The 26,053-nt window shown below is 36.6% G+C and overlaps 1 protein-coding gene and 1 pseudogene across 1 annotated transcript; both read right to left on the bottom strand.

The window, feature by feature from the left end:
• Window positions 1-13,632: 13,632 nt before the first annotated feature.
• On the bottom strand, window positions 13,633-14,568 carry Tas2r125 (taste receptor, type 2, member 125). Its single transcript, NM_207027.1, has one exon. It carries the CDS (start codon window positions 14,566-14,568, stop codon window positions 13,633-13,635), a length of 936 nt encoding a protein of 311 aa, NP_996910.1.
• Tas2r142-ps5 (taste receptor, type 2, member 142, pseudogene 5) lies at window positions 21,320-22,285 on the bottom strand (annotated as a pseudogene).

Raw genomic sequence — 26,053 nt, 5'->3', positions numbered from 1 at the left:
TTTGTTAATTAGGATGCTGTCCCTGTGCCCTCTAGTGAGTATGGCTAAGGGTTTATCTATCTTGTTGATTTTCTCAAAGAACCAGCTCCTCCTTTGGTTGATTCTTTGAATAGTTCTTCTTGTTTCCACTTGGTTGATTTCGGCCCTGAGTTTGATTATTTCATGCCATCTACTCCTCTTGGGTGAATTTGCTTCCTTTTGTTCCAGAGCTTTTAGGTGTGTTGTCAAGGTGCTAGTATGTGCTCTCTATTTCTTTTTGGAGGCACTCAGAGCTATGAGATTCCCTCTTAGAAATGCTTTCATTGTGTTCCATAAGTTTTGGTATGTTGTAGTTTAATTTTCATTAAATTCTAAAAAGTCCTTAATTTCTTTCTTTGTTCCTTCCTTGATCAAGGTATCACTGAGAAGAGTGTTTTTCAGTTTCCACGTGAATGTTGGCTTTCTATTATTTATTTTGTTATTGAAGATCAGCCTTACTCCATAGTTATCTGATAGGATGCATGGGAAAATTTCCATATTTTTGGATCTTTTGAGGCCTGTTTTGTGACCAATTATATGGTCAATTTTGGAGAAGGTACCATGAGGTACTGAGAAGAAGGTATATTCTTTTTTTTTTTTTTTTGGATAAAATGTTCTGTAGATGTCTGTTAGATCCATTTGTTTCATAACTTCTGTTAGTTTCACTGTGCCCCTGTTTAGTTTCTGTTTCCAAGATCTGTCCATTGATGAAAGTGATGTGTTGAAGTCTCCCACTATTATTGTGTGAGGTGCAATGTGTGCTTTGAGCTTTACTAAAGTTTCTTTAATGAATGTGGCTGCCCTTGTATTTGGAGCATAGATATTCAGAATTCAGAGTTCCTCTTGGAAGATTTTACCTTTGATGAGTATGAAGTGCCCCTCCTTTTCTTTTTTGATGACTTTGGGTTGGAATTCAATTTTATCAGATATTAGAATGGCTACTCCAGCTTGTTTCTTCAGACCATTTGCTCAGAAAATTGTTTTCCAGCCTTTCACTCTGAGGTAGTGTCTGTCTTTTTCCCTGAGATGGGTTTCCTGTAAGCAGCAGAATGTTGGGTCCTGTTTCTGTAGCCAGTCTGTTAGTCTATGTCTTTTTATTGGGTAATTGAGTCCATTAATATTAAGAGATATTAAGGAAAAGTAATTGTTGCTTCCTTTTATTTTTGTTGTTAGAGTTGGCATTCTGTTCTTGTGGCTGTCTTCTTTTTGGTTTGTTGAGGGATTACTTTCTTGTTTGTTCTAGGGCGTGATTTCCGTCCTTGTATTGCTTCTTTTCTCTTATTATCCTTTGAAGGGCTGGATTCGTGGAAAGATATTGTGTGAATTTGGTTTTGTCGTGGAATACTTTGGTTTCTCCATCTATGGTAATTGAGAGTTTGGCCGGGTATAGTAGCCTGGGCTGGCATTTGTGTTCTCTTAGTGTCTGTATAACATCTGTCCAGGCTCTTCTGGCTTTCATAGTCTCTGGTGAAAAGTCTGGTGTAATTCTGATAGGCCTTCCTTTATATGTTTCTTGACCTTTCTCCCTTACTGCTTTTAATATTCTATCTTTATTTAGTGCATTTGTTGTTCTGATTATTATGTGTCGGGAGGAATTTCTTTTCTGGTCCAGTCTATTTGGAGTTCTGTAGGCTTCTTGTATGATCATGGGCATCTCTTTCTTTATGTTTGGGAAGTTTTCTTCAATTATTTTGTTGAAGATATTTGCTGGTCCTTTGAGTTGAAAATCTTCATTCTCATCCACTCCTATTATGCGTAGTTTTGGTCTTCTCATTGTGTCCTGGATTTCCTGGATGTTTTGAGTTAGGATCCTTTTGCATTTTGTATTTTCTTTGACTGTTGTGTCGATGTTCTCTATGGAATCTTCTGCACCTGAGATTCTCTCTTCCATTTCTTGTATTCTGTTGCTGATGCTCGCATCTATGGTTCCAGATCTCTTTCCTAGGTTTTCTATCTCCAGCGTTGCCTCGCTTTGGGTTTTCTTTACTGTGTCTACTTCCCTTTTTAGTTCTAGTATGGTTTTGTTCATTTCCATTACCTTTTTGTATGTGTTTTCCTGTTTTTCTTTAAGGACTTCTACCTATTTGGCTGTGTTTTCCTGCTTTTCTTTAAGGGCCTGTAACTCTTTAGCAGTGCTCTCCTGTAATTCTTTAAGTGACTTATGAAAGTCCTTCTTAATGTCCTCTATCATCATCATGAAAAATGCTTTTAAATCTGGGTCTAGATTTTTGGTTGTGTTGGGGTGCCCAGGACTAGGTGGGGTGGGAGTGCTGCGTTCTGATGATGGTGAGTGGTCTTGATTTCTGTTAGTAGGATTCTTACGTTTGCCTTTCGCCATCTGGTAATCTCTGAAGCTAGCTGTTATAGTTGTCTCTGTTAAGAGCTTGTACTTCAGGTGACTCTGTTAGCCTCTATAAGCAGACCTGGGAGGGTAGCACTCTCCTTGGTTTCAGTGGGTAGAGTATTCTCTGCAGGAAAGCTCTCTTCTTGCAGGGAAGGTACCCAGATATCTGGTGTTCAAACCGGACTCCTGGCAGAAGTTGTGTTCCACTCACTAGAGGTCTTAGGATCCCGTGGGGAATCCTGTGTGGGCCCTTGCGGGTGTCAGGCAACTCTGCTGGCCAGAAAGCCCTGGGCTGGAGTGGGGACAGGATTTTTACCAATCGAATTTGAAAAAATGTTCAAAATCCTTAATCATCAGGGAAATGCAAATCAAAAAAAAAATACCTTGAGAGTCTACCTCACAGCAGTCAGAATGGCTAAGGTAAAAAATTTAGTGACAGCAGATGCTGCTGAGGATGTGGAGAAAGACAAACACTCCTCCGTTGCTGGTGGAATTGCAAGCTTGTACAACCACTCTGGAAGTCAGACTGGTGGTTCCTCAGAAAATTGGACATATTACTGCCAGAAGATCCAGCAACACCTCTCCTATACCCAGAAGATGTTCTAACTGGTAATAATTACACATGCTCCACTCTGTTCATAACAGCTTTATTGATAATAGCAAGAATCTGGAAAGAACCCAGATGTCCCTAAGCAGAGGAATGGATACAGAAAATGTGGTATATTTATACAATGGAGTACTACTCAGCTATAAAAAACAATGAATTTATGAAAGTATATCATCCTTAGTGAGGTAACCCAGTAACAAAAGAAGTTACTAGATATGCACTCACTGATAAGTGGATTTTAGTCCAGAGACTTAGAATACATAAAATACAATTTGCAAAACAAAAGAAAGTCAAGAAGAAGCAAGACCAACATGTGGATACTTCATTCTTCCTTAGAATAGGGAACAAAATACCCATGGAAAGAGTTACAGAGACAAAGTTTGGAGCTAAGATGAAAGGATGGACCATACAGAGACTACCCCACCCAGGGATCCATCCCTTAATCAGCCACCAAACCCAGACACTATTGCCTATGCCAGCAAGATTTTGGTGAATTGACCCTGGTATAGCTGTCTCATATGAGGCTATGCCATTGCCTGGCAAATACAGAAGTGGATGCTCACCATCATCTATAGGATGGAACACAAGGCCCCCAGTGGAGGAGCTAGAGAAAGTATCCAAGGAGCTGAAAGGGTCTGCAACCCTATAGGTGGAACAACAATATGAATTAACCAGTACCCCCAAAGCTCGTGTCTCTAGCTGCATATGTAGCAGAGGATGGCTTAGTCGGTCATCACTGGGAAGAAAGGCCCCTAGGTCTTGTAAACTTAATATGCCCCAGTAGAGGGGAATGCCAGGGTCAATAAGTAAGAGGGCGTGGGTAGGGGAACAGGAGATGGGGTGGCTATAGGGAACTTTCGGGATAGCATTTGAAATGTAAATAAAGAAAATATCTTTAAAAAAAGAGAAAATAATGACAAGTGCTTAGAAATTATAACAAATATTTTACGGTGAAAATAAGAAAGAAATGATTCTATGTGAAAATAACGTAAACTGTTTGTTTCAAAATTTAAAGTGCTATGATAGTCACAAGTGATTCACTAGGAAATATTTTATTTATCAAGATATCTGTTGTTAGTATAATTATTTAACATTGGAAAGTTTTTTATTTTTATTATGTAACAAATATGAAATTTAAATGATAAATAACTTTAAGGAAGAAGACATATAATCACTCTAAACGAGTTAGCATATATCATATAATTTCCTGTCATATAATAGACAAGATATTGAGGTTCTTAAACAAAGTTGATGTGACTTTTTAATAAAGCATCTAGACGTCATTTCAATAAAGAGACAGATGGAATTCTTGCACATTCTAGTCTACATTATGAGCATTCTAGTCTCTCTACCTCTCTCTATGTATCATATATTATATGTGTGTAATTATACATATTAAACAAATAACATGAATTTTCTATTTTCTATTTTGCAATATCTAGAATATTAAAATGTCTTTAATAAAATATAGCCAGCATTCACTTTTCAATCAATCTATATATAAAATTGTCTGATGAAATGTAACCTCTTAGCCTAAATGGATTTCTTAACTAAAATAACCTAAGAAAAAAGCATTTTTCACTATTAAAATGGGTGGAAAGAACCCAGATGCCCCTCAACAGAGGAATGGATACAGAAAATGTGGTACATTTACACAATGGAGTACTACTCAGCTATTAAAAAGAATGAATTTATGAAATTCCTAGGCAAATGGATGGACCTGGAGGGCCTCATCCTGAGTGAGGCAACTCAATCACAAAAGAACTCACATGATATGTACTCACTGATAAGGGGATATTAGCCCAGAATCTTAGAATACCCAAGATATAAGATACAATTTGCTAAACGCATGAAACTCAAGAAGAATGAAGATCAAAGTGTGGACGCTGTGCCCCTTCTTAGAATTGGGAACAAAACACCCATGGAAGGAGTTACAGAGACAAAGTTTGGAGCTGTGACGAAAGGATGGACCATCTAGAGACTGCCATATCCAGGGATCCACCCCATAATCAGCTTCCAAATGCTGACATCATTGCATACACTAGCAAGATTGTGCTGTAAGGACCCAGATACAGCTGTCTCTTGTGAGACTATGCTGGGGCCTAGCAAACACATAAGTGGATGCTGACAGTCAACTATTGGATGAATCACAGGGCCCTCAATGGAGGAGCTAGAGAAAGTACCCAAGGAGCTAAAGGGATCTGCAACCCTATAGGTGGAACAACATTATGAACTAACCAGTACCCCGGAGCCCTTGACTCTAGCTGCATATGTATCAAAGGATGGCCTAGTCGGCCATCTCTGGAAAGAGAGGCCCATTGGACACACAAACTTTATATGCCCTAGTACAGGGCCAAAAAAATTGGAATGGGTGGGTAGGGAAGTGGGGGGGGGGAGAGTATGGGGGACTTTTGAGATAACATTGGAAATGTAATTGAGGAAAATACGTAATTAAAAATTTTTTTTAAAAAAGATGGGTTTATTTCCATTGTACTTTCAGTTTCGCCTTCACTATGTATTTTATACTGACAACTTGAAATTGTGACAAACTCTTCTTACAAGCTACAAAAAGCTGAAAAACTCTAATTTGGATGTACAGTACTGCTCAATTCCCTAAGAATGTTATAAATAGGTTAAATTAGAACGGCAAAAATATTTATGCTTACATTGTTCAAAATACCTCATAAAAACTATCAAACATCTAATAATTTCAATAGTTTTTAAACATTTGATAATGAGAATTGTACTTCATTTTCATTTACAGTGGCACATGTAAATGCTTGCACAACACACACAATTATTTGTTCATTTGGATCTAAACCTCTGTAATTTTACAGTTCAGTAGTATAGGGCTAACATTTATTCAACATTCAACATACATTCAGCACAGTATCATGATATTTAAGATAATCTTTTTCAAATTCTTCAAAGCTAGACATGATAGTGCATGACTATAATCCCAGCATCTGAAAGTTAGAGGAGGGAGGATCCTGAGTTCAAGGTTGTACTGGCTGGTTTTTTGTGTCAACTTAATAGAAGCTGTAGTTATTACAGACAAAGGAGCCTCCCTTGAGGAAATGCCCCCATGAGATCCAGCTGTAAGTGTATCAATTAGAGATTAAGGGCTGGAGGGTCCAACCCATTTTGGGTGGTGCTATCGTGGGCTGATAGTCTTGTGTTCTATAAGAAATCAAGATGAGCAATCCAAGGAAAGCAAGCCAGTAAGTAACATCACTCCATGGCTTCTGTATCAGCTCCTACCTCCTGACCTGCTTGAGTTCAGTACCTGACTTCCTTTGGTGATGAACAGCAATGTGGAAGTGTAAGCTGAATAAAACCTCTCCTCCCAAATTTGTTTCTCGGTCATGATGTTTTGTGCAGGGATAGAAACTCTGACCAATACAAAGGTCATCCTTGTCTATGACACCATCATGCATTATGTACGACCATAACTGAAAAAAATAAAATCAAATATAAAATAAATAGGAAAAAAGGAAGTGCTCGCTTCCATATTAACAACATAGTATCTCTGATATAACACCTTTATATTTTATTCACCTCCCTTTATCTCCCCATAGAATCTGCTCTATAACCAACAAAGCATATATCAAGCTCAATGAAAGTTAATGTGCTCTCTTCAAAACTTAGAGGACAAGTATCATAATGCAATTATTCTTCCATATCTGAAAAAAATGACCAAAGATGAAGTATTTCAAAGCATATGAATGTAAGAAGAATGCATGTACCTTAATTCTCAGTGAAGTATAGAAGAAGACATTGGTATGTATTATTGACATATCTCAGACCATAAGCACAATAGTAACAAAAGGATATGAATCAAAATTTCTTGAAATTCTCCATACATGGAAGAATAAACTAGATATTTTGAAAAATATTCTTTTCTGCATGATGAGCTTACAGTGAGTTATCTATTTTTTGAAAATTATCTTTAATGTATTTTTACAATCTAGGGGCTGGCTAGATGGCTCAGTGGGTAAGAGCACCCGACTGCTCTTCCAAAGGTCCGAAGTGCAAATCCCAGCAACCACATGGTGGCTCACAACCACCCGTAATGAGATCTGATGCCCTCTTCTGGTGCATCTGAAGACAGCTACAGTGTACTTACAATCTAGTCATTATCTCCCTCTCTTTTTGTTCTCTGACAGTTCCTCATCCCATTCCTCTAAGAAGAATGTCTCTAAGATGATGTCCCCACCACCCACAAATACCCACACACCCCACCCAGGCCTCCCCATTCTCTGGAGCCTCAAGTCTCTCAAGGGTTCAGTGCTTCTTTTCTCATTGAGACCAGACCAGGCAGTCCTCTGCTGTATATGTATTGGGGGCCTTGGACCAGCTAATGTATGCTGCCTAGTTGGTAGATAAGTGTCTGACAGATATTGGGGATCCAAGTTTGTTGAGACTTCTGATCTTACCATGGGGTTTCCTCCTCTTCAACTTCATCCTGCCTTTCCTTAATTCAACCACAGGCTTCCTCAACTTCAGTCCATTGGTTGGGTGTAAGTATCTGCTTTTGTTTCAGTTAGTTGCTTGTTGGACCTCTAAGAGAACTGCCATAATAGTCTCTTGTATGTAAGTATAACACGGCATCAATAACACTGTCAGGCCTGGAGTCTCTCCTTGAGCTGGATCCCAATTTGGCCCTGTCACTTGTCCTGCTTTCCCTCAGGATTTCTCAATTTTTGTCCATGTAGTTCTTTTAGACACGAACAATTCTGGGTCCGAGAGTTTGAGTGTGGGATGGCAACCCTATCCCTCCACTAGATGCCCTGTCTTCTACCGGAGATTGATCCTACAAGTTCTGTCTCTCTATGGTTGGGCATTTCTTCTAATATCCTTCCCTTTGAGTTCTGAGATTTTCACACTTTCCAGATCTCTGGTACATTCTAGAGGGTCCTCCTATATCCTACCTTCTGAGGTTGCATATTTCCATTCATTCTGCTGGCCCTCGGGGCTCCACTCCTGTTCCCCCAACACCAATACCTTATCATGTTCCCCTTTTCACCTGCCCTCTCTCCTTTCCTACCCAGTTCTCTCTCTCCCTCTACCCTCTGCTTTCTTCTCCCTCCCAAGTGGGATTGATGCATTGTCACTTGTGCCCTTTGACTTGTTAAACTTCTTGAAATACATTTTAGAGGAATTTTTTGAAACAGAATCATAGAAATCTGTTATATCATTCCAGACAAGGGAGAATTCCCTGCCTGAACTGCTTTTGTGTAACAAAAAGGACTGGAAAGGGCAAGGTAGGGAAGGATAAAAATATAATTTACTGTGGATATGTACTAAGGGAACACCTAAAATCTAATTCCTTAAGTTGGCCTCTGACATGGACATGCAAATCCCTAAACCCATCTCTTTGCACTAGAACAGTACTGAGAAACAGAATTTTTGAGACCAAAGCAGTTCTTTTGACACAGGACCATCAAATATATTATAAGAACATTAAATGTGTATTCATGTGGTACACTACTCTTTAGATAAGAGTGCCAGAGGGAGGGGCATGTCTCCACATAAGTGTAGATTTTGAACTGACACTATTATTTGAGAATCAAACAAGATCAAGCAGGGGTGACTGAAGATCTGTGAATTACCTGCAGCTCAATGAAGATTTACTGGGTTTATAATTGTTTACATACTTTGAATACATAATTGAAACACAAAGATTCATTGTCACCAAAAATTTATGTTGCTTCATTACCTGTAAAGATAGAGTTGTTATTCATGCATCAAAACATGGAGACTCTGAACCTGTCCCTTCTCTGTAGTTAATGAATAAAAGATAAAATAAACAAATCAAAAAATAGTATTTTCTTTCTAAATCTGAATATAACACTAGCACATCTGTTTTTAGTGTGCGAAATAGCTTATGTCATAGCCCCAGAAAGCTGGTCACCATTATTGGTGTACATGAGAATAAATGAGTCATTCCAGGAATATACAATATTGAGCCTAAGATGTGGACTATCTCCCATTTCCTGAATTAACTAGAACACAAAATCAGTACATAATATTTCTTACAGGAAGGACGAAAAGGAGACATTCTGCTTCCACTGGGATTCAAATCTGGATAATGGAGGGATTAGGCTACCATCATTATTTGTTTTACACTTGTTGCCACTCCTTAACTTTGGGGAGAGATGCAGAATTGTGTCATATGTGTATGTATAGTTAGCTCTGACATGAGCACCTTTATGCCTGGGATATTGCATGGTCAGAAAGATTAACTAGATTCAGTAACAAGGGCAATCTGCATGTTTCTGATATGACCCACTAAATAAAGGCAAGACCACACCCTTGCTCTGTTAGTGCCCATCCACATTTTCTTCAACAGTAGAGTACCGTGTATCTGATAAAAGAAAAATAAACTTCAAGGAAAGAGAATGAAACTATGTGTAAGATACTTCTCAGCACAAGTACTGGTAACTCTATAAAAGCCACATGCTTATAAAATCCCACCATAAATACAGAACCTGAGTACATCCAAATTACCCAGAGGGCATACAATATTGAGACTAAACTCTTACAGGTCTAAAGTTACCATTACTGTCACTTGTTTTATTTGTCAACATCGTAGATGACCTGGATTATCCTCCCATCCTGTCTGAAGTAGAATTCTACACTACAGTAATGTTTCCAATCACTCACAACATGTCACAGCATTCACTGGGTCTCCTAAAAGTTTGGAACCCAAATTACTACATTGTATGATATAACTGACACATTTTTAAGGCATTCTTTCCTTAGATATTTTTTCATTTACATTTCAAATGCTATCCCCAAAGCTCCCTATTTCCTCCTCCCGTCCTGCTCCCAAACCCACCCACTATTGCTTCCTGGCCCTGGCATTCCCCTATACTGGGGCATATGATCTTCCACAATACCAAAGGCCTCTCCTCCAATTGCTGGTCGACTAGGTATTTCTTAGGATATCTAGAAACTGAAAGATTCATCCAGATAACAGATATTGCAGAGATCTACAGATTCTGTTACCTATACTGGTGGGCTGGTGGGCTGATGACTCCATGCATGGAAATTTCCAGAGTGGGTAAAGGGAAAACAGAATAATGAAACCCTGTGATTTTATTTGCTTCCTTGCTTCACTGTTGACATAAGAAGTTCATAGGTAAATAGTAAACTTGTGTTAGATGTGCCAACTGTGGTGTATGATCTCTAATAGCACCAAGTATATAAATAGTTCTTCAGGAACTTTGAGTTAGCCATGTTCATATTTAACCATTTTAAATGCCCCCCCTTCTCTTAGGCCTTTTCAAGTAACAAGTGATTTATTTTAATTTCACAGACCTTAAATTTTACCGTCAAATTATGCAAATATCACTGTTTTTCTGAACTTACACCCTATGAACAGAAAGAAGCTTGGTATCATATAGGATGAACTACTCATCCTTTTTGTTTTGCTTTATTCCCCCCCCCCCCCATATTATAGATCACCATGCTTCTTCAATTTATAAATGCATCTAAACACTGCTCCTGGTGAAGAGGATTTGGGACCAAGATTCCAATCTCTACTTTCTTTTCCTTTACTTTTCTTTTCTTTTTTTTTTTTGTTTTTTTTTTTTTGTTTTTCGAGACAGGGTTTCTCTGTGTAGCCCTGGCTGTCCTGGAACTCACTCTGTAGACCAGGCTGGCCTCGAACTCAGAAATTTACCTGCCTCTGCCTCCCGAGTGCTAGGATTAAAAGCATGCGCCACCACGCCCGGCCATCTCTACTTTCTAAGCTGTCATGTGAATAAATTATTTTAAGTAAACATTATAGTTTCAAAAACTGTCACAGAAGATAAATTAATCTCTTTTGGTAAAGTTAACACTCTATATCTCTTACTTTAGCCATAAGAGAAGTAGAGGCCAAACTACTATGAAATTAATGCCAAGCAAACCTTTCCTCACTAGAGGTGAACACTAGATGTCAGAAAACAATGTTAACAGTAAAGCAAAAGCTAAAACAGGAGCCTTCTAAGTACTGAGATTAATGAAAAGGTACAGACTTTCTTACAAAACTAGCCATTATAAAAGATATGGCGGTAGGCAGTACTAAAAAGATATATGTGCATGTCCTCCCTTACTTTCTCAAATAAATGCGTCCCTTAAATCCATGGCACAGACTTCAGATTAGAACTCTTACCCCAAGATAAGACATTCATAGATTTCAAAATTTTTATTTGACACATGATAATATAACATGCTACTTTTACACAGAAAATGTACTGGGAAGATATCACCTCAAATATCACTTTAGAAAAGAAACATGTCACCTTATTACATAAAATCTGTTAACACCTTTGTATAGGAAATACATGATTAGAAAACATTATGAGAATCTGTCATCACAATAGAAAAATGTATTTACACATATTAGAATATATTGTGCCTCTATCCTAAATATTGGGTTGTAACGAATTATAATGAAAGGACAAATTTTCCAGTTCAAATTCCATTTTAGAAAATCTCACCTAAATTTGAACTTAACAGGCCAGTAACTAGCTTCAGCTTCCAAGTTTCATCCCTTACCCACAAGCAAAACCTGAGCCTAACTCCAGTTTCCAAGCTAACCCCCCCATAAGTCCTGTGTCTCCAGGTTACCCTCCCCCCAAAACAAAGTTTCTAGCAGCAGTCTCTAGGATATTCTTCCAACAAATATGTACCCCCAGGTTACAAACCCATCCCTGCCTAGCAACCACCAATCAGGAGGAAAGCAGAAGTGAAGTTTATGGTTTGGTTCCCAGCACCAGCCAGTTATGCTAAAGGCCACAGTAGCACCCCAGAGAGATGCTTGCTAGGCTAGAAACATTCACCCCTTGCCTGCCACTTTCTATAAAGCTTTGTCCTGGATGAGTGTTCCAAGCTTTTCTCCACAGAAACCATCCTGTGGGTTAGAGGTGAGTTGAACCAGCCCTTCAACTTGTAAATAAAGATCCTGGTGTGATTACACTGGAATCGGATCCTTAGTGGTCTTTTGGAGTTCATGAACATTTCAGCACATTAATAACAGCTTTTAATGTTTCATCTACTCTTTCCATTTTTTGTTCCTGATATGGCTATAGCACGTTTATTGTTTGGTAAAACGTTAAGCTGTGAAATGGTCATGCTTTGCTCTCAAAGATGCTATTTGGAAAAACCTATAACCTCAACATAAAACCAGATCATAATATTTATGCTGCCTGTAGACTTGGTGTTAAGTTTTATTTTCACCATTTCTAGTCTTAATTTAGTTGATCTACCCATCTGTTCACTCATTTCATTTATGAAAATATTTCCCACCACACACCTCTGAGTCAGACTCAGAGAACTAGCAGCGATCAGAAAACAGAAATATGATGACAGAATCTTAGATAGCATCACTGAAACAAACACATAATAACTATACAAAAATCAGATTTAGAGATTTCAAATGTTAGTGTTTAGAAAATGATGTTTCATAATGCCAAGATCAACCGTAGTCACTTAGAAGTCAGTTACTGCATGAGATTATAGATGAAAACTCACCATCCAAGATTTTTTGCAACAAAATTTTGTCATGCAAGTAGTTCCGTAATTAGTTTATCTTAATTCATTTATTTTGATACATATATTTTATTTCAATTTTGCCTATTATTAAAATAAGGTTCAGTTTAATTTTGAATCTTATAAAATAATCATCAAGTTTTATAGTGAATTATGGTATTTCAAACTTGTTATATGAAAATGTAATCTGATTAATAGTCATGTTTTAAAGCAATAATTTCTATAAAAGTCTGTATTTAATTGATTTAACATTTACTGGCTTGAATTCCATCACCTGTGTTAGATAGTAAAATCAATCAGAAAGTGGTTACATACTACCACAATTAATGTCATCATTTTATTAACTTTATGTGATTAAATTCTCTTCATATGACGATCAGGATGCTTACTGTAGTAAAATACTGGTGGTACTGATGGGATAAAGGAAAGCAAAACCACAAGATCTCAGTGTTATATTCAATAAGCAGAATTTCATTGTTACAGATTTATTATTCTGTAGCAGTAAAATTAAAGTGGAATGTTATTTCTGACAGCCAACTATCAAGAAATGTGTACTATATTTTCAATAGGAAATTACATATTCTGAATTGTGTTCTCTATGGTCCAAGTGTTCTACATTACAAACTAATGATATTCACAGTATAATTGAATTAAAACATAATCAAGGTTCTGAGACGATTTTTCTAACATTTTATTTGAGTGTCTCTATGTAATTTCTAATTTCTAATATAAATAATGCTTATTTTCTAGATTTGAATTTATTTTTATGAGTATAAAATTGCACAGTACTATTTTTGCTCTATCTCATTTGCATGCATATTCACCAATGTTTTATATTGTATAAAATAACCACTTCAAAAAACCTCACTTAGGATTCTGGATGCTAGTAAATTATGTCACCTTACATAAGGTATCATATACTTCTTTGTAAAATGATATTATTACAACTGCGTGAATATCCAGATAAAGTTCTAAAATGTTTAGACAGGATTGATCCTAAACACAAATAGTAAACAAAGCAACATAAGATACATAAACTTGAAAGTATACTTCGGTAATGAACAAGAATTTCCTTAACTAAGCTATTTTCTTCTTCACTACTAAAGAGCATTGACAGAGTATTTCAGGGAACCAACATCCGTACATCTTTGGACTTGCACAGCAGCCACCACAGCACCAACAGAGATGCCTGCCTCAGCTGGCTGTTTCTCAGAATCAGGATACATGAATGGACTGAAGGGAAAGTAATTACAATTGTGGCATAAAACAGGTTGTTATTCTCTTGAGACCCAGAGGTCCAATATTGTATGGCAAGAGACAAAAAGAAAACTGTGTAGAACAGGAGAAAGGCCACTACCATGTGCAAGGCCTTTATATGTGCAGCTGTGGTGGTGTCTTCGGAGCCTTTAGCATAGTATTGCATGGTTTTCAGGTGTCTCCACAGGGAGAAGATGAGAAGCAGAAAAGCCAACAGGGACACAGTGAAGGGGATTGATGTGAACATTGTGTTGATTAAAAGGACAAGTCTGGGAAACTGAGTGCAATTATTTGATCTGACACTAAAAGAAAGGTTTCTTTTGGACTTATCACTCCAGATATCAATATGCATGTTCATCAGTAAAATATTTAAAAGCAGGAAGATAAGAGAGATTAGCAATGTCACTGAAACCACCTTCTTAAATCTCCACCTTAAGTAGAGAAAAATATAGTTAGAAAAATTGGCTATCTTGAGAAAATAAAAGATGCTGAGACATGTAGCAAACCAAATGCTGAAATGATTTGCAATAATCCAGGTGTTATTGCTTATTCTAATGATTTTCACAGCCATTTTAATATCTGGATCCAGTGAAGATGTTAGTGTAATTAAGAATGTAGACCACAGCAGATAAATCCTAGAGATTGCCAAAGCAGTAATGATCTTATCCATTAAAGAGATTTTTCTTCTCTTCACCCAGTCTATGATGTTCACCAATGCTATGAATCCATTTGCAATATTCCCAATTATGAATTGCACAATGATAATAGCTGCCCATAAGATATCTATGGCAATACCCATCATCCATAAGATAATAGCTTGATTTGTGTAGTCGCTGAAGAATTGGTTACTGTGTTCAATTCGAATAGTTTTTTTAGAAGTTCATAATATTCTTCTAAAACTCCAAATATAATGACAAGCAAGAAGATGTACCAATGTAGGTGAATGTAGCTGTATCTACATGAGTATTACTTATTGACATGGTCCCACTGAGTTACATACAGATTCCATGTGTCCTATCGTAGCCTGGAATCTGCTGCCACTGATGATGAGGGAAAGGCTGGAACCTCAATGCTGAAATGTAAATAAAGGCATGTTGATTTGCATTGGTTTCCTAGATTTCTTTTCTTTACATATTTTAATTGACAATTTGAGTTCTGCGCCAGAAATATTCAAAATATTCTAAGACATTTAGAAAGCAAAAAAAAAAAAATCAAAATATGAGAGTTCTCAGTTATTGAAGACAATTTAAACAGTTTAGATTAAGACTGTAAGGACCTATCACCAAACCTCTTTTACAAATGATGACTTATCTGATATCTACTTATAGAAGATTATACCTTAAATACATAATATTAAGAATAATACAACTTTGCCATTTACAATAGAAAATGTCTATACATACTGTTATATAACCATACACTTATTTGAGATCTAAATCCTTTTTCCCAATTTTATTGATAAAGATTTTCTTCTTTTTACTTAACTTAATCATGCATTGAGCTCAGTCTTTATAGTTAAGTGATCAGAAGTTGTTTCAAAGTGCACATCAAGCTGCCTAACATGGGTAATCGGTTCCTTGCACAGGGAAACGAGTAGATACACATTGTGGTTCACTGAGGTGATGACGCTCATTCCCAAAGATCATACAAAAAGATGAGATACTAAGATTGAGGCACAGCAGCGTCCAAGATTAGAGAATCAACCATTTCATTTTGATACACTGTATAAGAGGTCACTTCTCAACTTCTATACCCTCCCCTAGAACAAAAGCATGACCATGGGAGAATAAAAGTCAATATAGCCTTGCACTGAATTGTGGTGAGTGTTGTTATCTCTGTAATCCAAGATTAAGCTGTTTCAATTTTCACGCAGCACCAACATGACCTAAAAGACATTCATCAGATAAGTATCCACAATGGTTTCATTCTATTTAACCTATTTAGCTTTACAGCATATACTTAGCTGTGTTTACCAGAGACACAATGTATGAAACCAGCAGAAAGATTACCATAACTGATTAGTTTGTAAAGTAAAATTTGGTTTGCTTAATTTATTTTCTTTTTTAGAAGAGTGAAAGTTTAGCTGAGACTTGAGAAGAAGGCTAAATGGACAAGGATATAAAAGACAAAGGGAATTTTCTACAACACATGAAAACTTAATCCATGTTATTGAAAGGTACTATGACATATGACTCTGAATTGGTAGTAGATATTCATTGATGTTCTTGAAGACGGCAGAGTGGCTGGAGTTAAGCAAAAGTTTTATGGATTAGGTTCATAAAACAGTGTTCAGTGATGTTTTGTATTCTAAAAATGAAACAATTGGAAAGGTATGTGGTATGGAAAAGTTGATTTCTGATGTTAACTTAAAGGGAAAAATTAAAGCAATGAGTTTTATCCAATAACCTTGTTTATGCTTTAAATAGTTGAGTCCTGACATTTAAAAAAAAAAACCTTCAATAATTTTTATGTTTTAAGTTTCAGTTTGCCTAAACTGGATGAAGTTTTTAGTGTTGTGTATGCAAATGGAATGTGTAATAAAGTTTCAGATGAACTGAGTATAGAGTGTAAAACCATAATAGAAGACTATTTTCATTGTTAATATTTTTTATTTTATTGTAGTTTCTTTTATCATTTCTAAGATAAAATACATTGATAAAATCAAGTTATAGCGACAATAATAAAAGTTTATTTTGGCTTACAGTTCAATGACAGAGAATTCAGGGTAGCTGAAGCTTTAAGCAGTCACATCAAATTTCCAGTCAGGAAGCAGAGGGCAGAGAATGTTCACTGCTTCTCAGTTTCCCTATATCTCTGTCTCTGTTTCATCTCTTGCGCTCTCTCTCTCTCTCTCTCTCTCTCTCTCTCTCTCTCTCTCTCTCTGTGTGTGTGTGTATGTGTGTGTGTGAGTGTGTGTGTGTGTGTGTGTGTGTGTGTGTGTGTGTGTGTGTGTGTAGCCCAGTCTCAACCTGGGATCTAGAGGGAATCAGTCTTCTTTCTCCAATTAACATATTCAAGATGATTCCCTATAGACATATCAATAACCTGTTTCAAGTGGGCCCACCTGGAGGCTTGGCTTCTGATTATTCTACAATCCTTTAAATTACAAATTCTCACTAGCCATTATAGATTATCTTGATTTTGTTACATTCTTGTTTATTGCTTCTGACGTGAAAGAATCAAATGTAGAAAATGAAAAGGCAACACTTAAAATTCTGTATTAGCTTGTATCATTGTTTCAACCTAGCTGCAGAGAATCAATGCAAAATCTTCTAAGAAAACAGTACATACTAAGTACTTGGAGTATATTTTATTAGAAAAGACAAGAAAGATTTGTTGTGGCAATAATTTTATCACCTTTATTCCAAAACTAGAGTTAGTATTGCAGTTTCGGATAAAACACTAATACGTTCTTAAATTACAAACAATAATGCCATCTTACACCGCAATTACTAAGCATTTTGATCATTCAAAAATATTCATTATATAAATCTACACTAAAATTCATAAATAATTGGCAAGAAGATGTAGCAGTCATTACATTTAGATGTAGATGATATGGTATTTTATCTTTAAAAAAATAAGTTTAAAACTTAAAACACAAAGTCAGTGTAAAAGTTTAATAAGGCAACTCAATTCTACTTCACCAAACTAACAAAAACACTAGCTAGATTATCATGTAAAAATTAAACTTTAAATATAAGAAAAAAAAAGCCCTGTAAAGTATGTACTGAAATTACATGTCCAGTTACATTTTTTTTCTAACGATTTTATATGTGTGTGAATTCATAGTTTTCCCATTAATGTTTCATATAAACTTAAAGAAAATAGCTCTCTGCCAGTGTTTAACTGATGTACTGGCTCTTGTCGTTTTCACTCATTGCTAAGTAAGCCTTTTAAAATATCAGGACTTCAGCTTCTACAAAAGTAAAGGATCACAGGCACTCACGTGAACCCTAATTACTCTGCATACACATTAACTTCTCACAGACATTTTACAGTTCCCTCTTTCAGTGTCTATTTAAGCATCCACATTTTGTTTTAAAGCCCTCACTCAGATTATATTTCCAAAATTAATAAAGAGCTATGAGGGTGGGGTTTCAAAGAAGGAGACACAGAATGCACTGATCTAAAGGACTGGAAATAGTACAACAAGAACGATTAAATGGGGAGGGGCAGAGGAGGGTAGTAAAGGGAATACAGAGAGCGATAAATGAAGCTAAATACATTTTTAAAAGTCACATAAAAAGATAATAGTATTAATGTTTCTTCAAATATGCAACTGTACACATAAAATAAGAGTCTAGAACATTGATTCTCAAACTGTATCTTGAAGGTCACCTAAGACCTCAATGAAAAACACAGGTGTTTGCATTATGACTCATACAGGGGCAAGATTATAGGTTTAAAATAGCAACACAAATAATTTTATAGTTAGGGGTCCCCACAACATGGGAAGTGTATTGAATTAAAGGGTCAGAGAATTAGGAGGGTTGAGAACTACTGGTCTAGAGTCATCCTATAATGAGGCCACAATGTCATTAACTAGATCCCACAAGAACTAAATAAAAATCCCAGGGCCAGGATTGGGCTGCCACTTTTGAAGTTGTTGGCAAGTGAGTTCCATGAAATGCTTCCTCAATATTCCTCAAAAGTATGCCAATATTTTTGCCTATCCTCTAGAACTTGTTGGTAAGCTCAGCTCCTATTTTTTCAAATTAGTTTATTGTTTACACTCCATATTCCGTTTCCCACCCCGTCATCCACCCTCCAACTGCTCCACATCCTCTTTCCCACCTCTCCTGTTTCCACGTGGATGTCCCCACCCCCAACCCACCTGACCTCTAAAACTCCTTGGAACCTCCAGTCTCTTGATGGTTACGTGCATCTTCTCTAAATGAGCACAGACCCAGACGTCCTCTACTATATGTGTGTTGGTGGCCTCATATCAGCTGGTGTATGCTGCCTGTTTGGTGATCCAGTGTTTGAGAGATCGCCAGGGTCCAGATTAATTGAGACTGCTGGTCCTCCTAGAGGATCGACCTTCTCCTCAGCTTCTTTCAGCCTTCTCTAATTGAACAACAGGTGTCAGCTACTTCTGTCCATTGGTTGGGTGCAAATATCTGCCTCTGACTCTTTCAGCTGCTTGTTGAGTCTTTAAGAGGGCAGTCATAATAGGTCCCTTTATGGGAGTCCTCCATAGCCTGAGTAATAGTGTCAAGTCTTGGGACCACCCCTTGAGCTGGATCCCACTTTGGGCCTGTTGCTGGACCTCAGGCTCCTCTTCACTTCCATCCCTGTACTTCTTTCAGACAGGAACAATTATAGGTCAGAGAGTGACTGTTGGATGGCAACCCCATCCCTCACTTGATGCCCTGTCTTCCTGCTGGAGGTGGGCTCTGTAAGTTCCCTTTCAGTGATGTCCGGCATTTCATCTAAGGTCCCTCCCTTTGATTCCTGAGAGTCTCTTACCTCCCAGGTCTCTGGTACATTCTGGAGAGTCCCCCCAACCTCCTATTTCCTGAGGTTGCCTGTTTCCATTCTTTCTGCTGGCCTTCAGGTCTTCAGTCCTTTCCCCTCACCCAATACCAGAGCAGGTTTCCTTCTCCACCTCATTCACCCCTCCACCCAGTTCACTTTCCCTCCCAGGTCCCTCCCTCCCTCCTTCCCCACTTCCACTTGGGAGAGAGAAGAAACCAGCCCTATTTTGAAAGGCTCCACACATTTAAGTTGTAGAACATGAAGATGTTAACCTGATAGAAAACTCATTCTCTTGGCTAGCTTTCTTAGTGCATGCTGGTGCTGTGCCTGCTGGAGGAGGAAAGGGAGTGATCGATCTCATCCCTCTGCAAACCTTGTGAGAGATAACAATGACTACCTTTGTAAAAGAGACACACTGTGAGATATCCTCAAAGAATTAATAAGAGTGAGGGCAAAAAGAGCAAATTCAGGCAACATAACCTAGGCATGTGAGAACTACAATGAACAAAAATGCAGTATGATTGATTTCTTTTGAAAAAAAATGAGATAAATAAATAAAACTTCATTTCCAAAATACGGAAAAAGAAATGTTTTACTGAAGTGTTAACAACTTAGAGGACAGGAAATAAGGCCAGGGAAAAGGAATGCCTTTGCCTTATCTCCATAAATTCAATATATTTACAATTTTTGTACAGTTTATTAAATTTTTTTACCTCCAGTTTTCCATGACAGCTATACCAATAATATTTCCTTATAAGAAAAGCTAATGCTATATATGATCACTCAAATTATGTAAATTGCTTTTTCATATCATAATGTGTTTCTGCTAATCCTGTTTATATATGAGTACATAATGATATAAATTCTCATACATTCATTGATCTCTATTAGAAAACTATACCAGCCAAGATTTGTTGCCTTATGGATTAAAATTCAACTCAATGTTCTGCATATTTGAAAATGACATTGGAAAGACAGTGGATTTCTGAATGTAAAATACGTATTCATATATATATATATATATATATATATATGAATAATTCACTATCTTAAATATAATGATAAAGATGTAAAATATCAATAAGTCAGCCCCCACAGACCTGAAGGATTTGTTAATTGAATCTTATATTTGGAGTAAAGAGTTGGGAGCTCTGATTTCTAAAGCAGGTTTGCATCTTCATTTTTAATGTACAACTTTAAGCACACCTTCATTGCAATTATTTTAAATTTATCTAAAATTATAAATTTATATATTAATAGCTATATCTCACATACATAAACAATATATCTTTCTCAAGAGTTTCAGTTTAAAATTTTGGAAAAACTATTACTGATGGAAGTGAAGCTATACAATCAGATGGAATGAATAGTAGTTTATTAAGACAAATATGGTAACTACACACAAAGAATATGTATTCAGAATGTTGAAATATGTGTTCCAACACTGAGATAGTACAGAAGGTGTTAATAATCACATAACTAAATAAAACAAAAAGTCATATACTATGTTATTTTTCAAATACACTGCTAGAGACCACAGGTAGACAAGTTAGACTAAACAATGAAACACTCTGTGGAGTTTTTGGATGATACTTGATGATAAGTTTTTAGCTTTTGGTTTGGAAAAATCTCTATTCTGAGAATATATTACAGAGACTTAACCTGTTCATCTAAATGATGTTAGGTAAGACACAGAAAAATAGCTATTAACTGTAAGGAAGGTATCTCTTAACAACATAACTCTGATTCTGTAAGACTTCAATTGATCACAATCACAAGAAATTTTAATAAATAAATAAGCTTTAAGTAGAATCTTGGACAAAGATGAAGCCTTTTTCTCCTGGGAACCTTAATTTTTACTGTCATAGTGGTGAGAAAATTATTGTATTTTATAAAGATCACATTTTGATTGTAGCATGTTAAGATAATGCTGATTCCAAATGTACTTTTATAAATATGATATAATAATATTGTAAACAAGAAAAGATTATAAATATAAACAAAGGTAAACACGAAAGTATTTTTTTAGAAATTGACTCTGCTTTAGAATATTCATGACAATACAAACTTTATTAGGAACCAGAGAATCTTACATCTTTGGGCCTGCACCTCATCCACCACAGCACAGAAAGAGAAGCCTGTTTCAATTTATTGTTTCCCAGAATCAGGATATAGGAGTGGAATGAAGAAAAAGCTATTCCAGTAAATAGGCTAAATAAAAAAATCATATAATTCTCCTGTAATTCGATGCTGCAAACATTTATAACAAGAGAAGGTAAAAATATGGCATAAAGAGAGAGGAAAGCAAGGCTAGTCTTCAAGGCTTTAATGTGGGCCTGGGTGTTGGAGTCTCTGGAAGCCCCAACATTGTTACGCATCTTCTTTTCATGTTTCCACAAAGAGAGAATTAACAGGAAAAAAGCTACCAGTGATACAGCAAAGGGGATGCTTGCAAATATAGAGTTGGTGAATAAAAGATGTTTGAGAAATAAAGTAGAGTTCCTTGAACTAAAATTATAAGGCATGATTCTTACATTCAGTTCAATCCAGACATCAATATGGGTATTGATGACTATGATGTTCAAAACCAAGAAGGCAAGGGACAGCATCAGGGTTACTGAAACCACATGCCTAGCTCTCTATTTTAAGTAAAGAAAAATTGAACTCGAAAAATTGACTATCTTCAGAAGGTAAAACATACTGAGTTTGGTAGATATCCAAAGATTAAAGTGATTGGTAACAACCCAGGCAATATTGATCGCTCTTACAACTATTTCTGTCATTTTTACTTGGTAAATAAGGAAAAGCAATATATTTATTTGTACAAGCCAGAGCTGAACAAGTCGGGAAATTGTAAGGGCAGTGATTATTTGACCCACTGGAGAAATTATTCTTCTCTGAACCCAGTTAACAAAATTCACCAGTGCTATGAATCCATTTAAAAGGTTCCCAAAGAGAAATTCCAAAATGAAAATGGTTGTAAATATGATCCGTATGATAGCAGCCACAACCTGTAAGAGAATACCACAGTCTGTTACTTATCAATATATTCATCTAAGGTGCTATGTATATTTGATAAATGAAAAATCAGAAAGAGTTTTTTTTTGAAATCTCACACAACCAATGTAAAGAAAAATTAGAGAAATTCTAATGGCTGATTTCATAGTTTTCCTCATGAATATCTTGTTTGTTCCCACACATTCTAGCTAAGCTTTGTCTACATATTAGATGACTTATACATAATAGACTAGAGTCTTTTGCAGTTGTTGATAATATAGGAAAGGCTGGCCTTTCATGAGCAACTATGCAAGCAAAATATATTATTTATATTCTTTTGACTTTTCTACTACTATGCATATCTTTATGATCAGCTCTTTTAATTACTACTAATATTACAACATTTGAACAACTCTATCAAGGACAATATTATCAGATGGGATGGGGTATGTTGATGCACAATTTAATTTCTGTTTACAAGAGGCAGTGGCAGGTAAATTTCAATTATTTGAGGCCAGCCTGGTCTACATAGGTCTATTGCCCGGTCTACAGATTGAGAACTTATCTTTTCTTATATTAACGTTTATTTATTTATTTTATGTATGTGAGTACACTGTAGCTATCTTCAGACACACCAGAAGAGGGCCTTGGAATCCGTTATATATGGTTGTGAGCGACCATATGGTTGCTGGAAGTTGAACTCAGGACCTCTGAAAGAGCAGTCAATGCTCTTAATCACTGAGCCATCTCTCTAGCCCGAGAACTTGTCTAGTAAAGGAAATATCTATTTGTACATGGAACTTCTTAAACATAATTTGAAATATAAAGAAAATATTCAATAGAAATTAATCTAAAAAACTTTATAATACTATGATCTGTACAGAATCATTACTTAAATCTCATAATAAAAGTATCATCATTATGTAGTAGTATTCTGGGGATAATTTTCTGAAAATACTATTTATGAAATACTTAGCTGTTTATAAGTGCATGCATACAAATACACAAACATATACACAGTTGAACTGAGGTCCATTTACCTTTGTATTCTCTTCAGTAATTTAATTTTTCTAGTAGTTCAGGATTAAATTTTAATTTACTTTATTCTCAGGACCATGACAGTGTTTTAAAAATCCTTCCATTCAGCCCAAGTAAGGATGCTTTAATCTCACTTGGGAGGGAGAAAAAAGCAATCATGCTGGCGGGGGGTGGGGGGGGTGGGGGGGACCTGAGTGAGAGAGGGGAGGGGAAGGAGAACAGGGAACATGATCAGGTATTGGGGTGGGCGCTCAATCCCACTTGAGAGGGAGAAGAAAGCAATCACAGGGTGCAGAAGGATGGAGGGGTCTGGGTAAGAAAGGGGACAGGGAGGGGAAGGGGGAAACATGATCAGGTATAGGAGTGGGGTGTAGGGGTGGGAGGAAAGAAAAAGACTGAAGTGCTGAGGGCCAGCAGAATGAATGGAAATATGCAAACTCAGGAGGTAGAAGGTGGGGGGACACTCTAAAATGTACCAGAAATTCAAGATGTGAGAGTCTCTCAGGACTCAAAGGGAGGGAACTTAGAATGAATTCCCAATAGTGGGAAGAAGGAACTTGTAAAGTTCACAACCAGTGGAAAGACAGGGCATCAAGTGGAGGAATCGAGTTGCCATCCCACAGTCAAAAACTCTGACTCAGAATCATTCTTGTGTGAAAGAACTGCAGGGACAAAAATGGAAAAGAAGATGAGGTTAAAGAGGTCCAGTGATTGGCCCAAATTGGGATCCAGCTCTAGGAGATGCTCCAAGACCTGACACTTTTACTGATGCTGTGGTGTGCTTATAAATAGGAGCCTATCATGGCTGTCCTCCTAGAGGCCCCAGATGCAGCTATCAGGGACTGAGGCAGATACTTACACCCAACCAATGGACTGAAGTTGGGGACCCCTGTGGTTGAATTAGGAAAGAGTGGAAGAAGGTAAGGAGGAGGACTACTTCATAGGAATAACAGCAGTCTCAACTAACCCAGACCCCTGAGATCTATCATACAGTGAGCCATCAACTAGGCAGCATACAAGAGCTGGTCTGAGCCACCAACTCATATACTGCAGAGGACTGCCTGGTCTGGCCTCAGTAAGAGATGTGCCTAACTCTTAAGAGATTTGAGGAATCAGGGAGTAAGGAGGCTTGGCAGGGGTGGTTGTGAATGAGGACATTCTCTTGGAAACTGAAGGAAGAAGGAATGGGATGAGGAAATATGAGAGGCTGGACCAGGAGGGGGGCAACAACTGAACTGTGCAGCATAAAAGTAATTAAAAAACAATCCTTCCTTTTTAAATTATGAAATATACATACTCAGCAAACATTGGAGTATTTCTTTTGCACATGGAAAATATTGCAAATCTATTTATGGTAACATTAGACAAGACTCACCCTCAATAGCTGACTCTCCTTTGCACTATAGGGCTGATAGGTCCAAGATTACCAAAGTGTTCAAATTGTATCCACCCTCCCCTTCACCCCTACCCACATCTTCCCTCTGGTTGGAAGCAGAGCTAATAAGGTATATCAAAGATAATATGTTTCTGTATTGCATGAGAAGTAAGTACAAAGACACAGTCATTATTCATAGTAGTCAAAGTCTGAACACAAAACAAAAGAAAATAATGCTATAAATGCTAGCAAAGACTGGACAAATATTCTTTAAATCAAGTTAACTAATTGCAGTAAATGACATGGGTCATTTTATTGTGACTGTCCTATGTACCAACTCCATTACCCTAAGCAATCCTGAGTAAAGATAGAGCATCCAGTATATAAAAACTCACATAATATCCTAACATGGGAAAGTGTATTTTGATTAAAAAAGAAAGGAAGAAAGGAAGAAAGGAAGAAAGGAAGAAAGGAAGAAAGGAAGAAAGAAAGAAAGGAAGAAAGGAAGAAAGAAAGAAAGAAAGAAAGAAAGAAAGAAAGAAAGAAAGAAAGAAGAAAGAAAGAAAGAAGAAAGAAAGAAAGAAAGAAGAAAGAAAGAAAGAAAGAAAGAAAGAAAGAAAGAAAGAAAGAAAGAAAGAAAGAAAGAAAGAAAGAAAGAAAGAAAGAAAACACCATGGGCAACATATACATAACACTTCCAAGAATTGAGGAAAAGTATAACAATAGTCTCCACAGGAGACTTACTCTGGCTCAGCTAAGCTTAGGTGCCAGAGTGTAGTGCTGAAAAGACAAATCAAAAACAAATGATTACATGAGGTGGTCAAGTGGAGTGAGGGAGAGTGTGGGAGTAATAAAACTTCAAGTGGTTCAGAAAAGAGACAGGCATGTCTCTCTAGAGTAGGCTACTCTCACCATGAAATTTCCATTGCTCTGCTGCAGTAACTTTCACTCTAGGTGGGGAACACCTTAGGTTTGAATTCTATTCTGTAGAGAAGGGAATCTTTTCTAGAAAAATTAAATTTATTAATAAGAATGATTCCCAAAAATAAGAACTAATTATGCACTAAATCTTTATCAGATGTATGTCTCCATATGTGATTTAGAATAGAAATTTCTTGTCATTTAAGAGATTAAGATTTCAATAATGAATTCTAAAAGTAGTTAGGTACAAATTAAAGTGAAAAAGAAGAATTTATCAAAATAAATGTATAGTGACTATAAATAAAATTAATATTTCAAAAAGCAAAGTAACATGAAAAACCTGCAGTGATAATAAAATGTAAAGTCCTTAAGATATAAATAAGAAAATAACTGTATTATTTGAAAAATATAAAAAGCATGCTATTATGAGTGTTCTGTTCATGATATGCATGCTGAAACAGTACTTGTTATTTTT

This window comes from Mus musculus, chromosome 6, assembly GCF_000001635.26.
Source record: "Mus musculus strain C57BL/6J chromosome 6, GRCm38.p6 C57BL/6J".
Taxonomy (NCBI): domain Eukaryota; kingdom Metazoa; phylum Chordata; class Mammalia; order Rodentia; family Muridae; genus Mus; species Mus musculus.
The sequence above is the reverse complement of the archived record's forward strand: the minus strand, read 5'-3'. Positions and strand labels throughout refer to the sequence as shown.

What these genes read in the sequence shown, in the direction of transcription:
- Tas2r125 (NM_207027.1), bottom strand. Translation starts at nt 14,568, where the DNA reads ATGATGGGTATTGCCATAGATATCTTATGGGCAGCTATTATCATTGTG.